The sequence below is a fragment of the Penaeus monodon genome, chromosome 15 (assembly GCF_015228065.2).
Source record: "Penaeus monodon isolate SGIC_2016 chromosome 15, NSTDA_Pmon_1, whole genome shotgun sequence".
NCBI lineage: Eukaryota > Metazoa > Arthropoda > Malacostraca > Decapoda > Penaeidae > Penaeus > Penaeus monodon.
In genome coordinates this window covers 29,531,182-29,531,627 of record NC_051400.1, presented here as the reverse complement: position 1 = coordinate 29,531,627, position 446 = coordinate 29,531,182, and the positions used below count along the sequence as shown (strand labels likewise).

The 446-nt window shown below is 42.8% G+C and overlaps 1 protein-coding gene across 1 annotated transcript in view; it reads left to right on the top strand.

The window, feature by feature from the left end:
• The window catches only part of LOC119582314 (flocculation protein FLO11-like), a gene marked incomplete in the record, with an annotated part of 8,613 nt that extends 8,312 nt beyond the window's left edge, over positions 1-301 (top strand). The window contains 1 exon segment of the mRNA XM_037930529.1: positions 1-301. Within this exon segment, the coding sequence (XP_037786457.1) occupies positions 1-236 (236 nt within the window).
• Positions 302-446: the final 145 nt, after the last annotated feature.

The following is a 446-nucleotide window of genomic DNA, read 5'->3' as shown; positions in this document are numbered from 1 at the left end:
ACCAGGGACGACTTTCTCGGCCAAATCCTTCCCAGAATCTCGAAGAAAGTCAGGCCTACTCGCAGACGGAGCAAAGATCAAACCAAGACATCCCACAGACCGGTTCCAGTCTTGAGCAAAGCCCTCAGCTGAGACCGAGACCTAACCAGGGCTACACACCGTTCGGAGGTCGAAGTAAAAGTCTCCAGCACTCTCTTCCCGGTGTCTCTCAGCAGCTCACCCTTCCTGTACAATAATGGCTATACTGGGGATTACCTATCACTGTACCTGCGTTATCTGTCATGTGCAATGTAAATACCTTAAGGAGTAAATGTTTATAAATGTATTTTTATTTTTTTCCCTATTGCTGCGAAAAAGCTCAAGAAAAAAATATGCTTAATACAAGAGAAATTAATTGATTTCGAGAATGTAAGAGCAAGCCATTTTTTAAATTTCTAGCTTAGAGT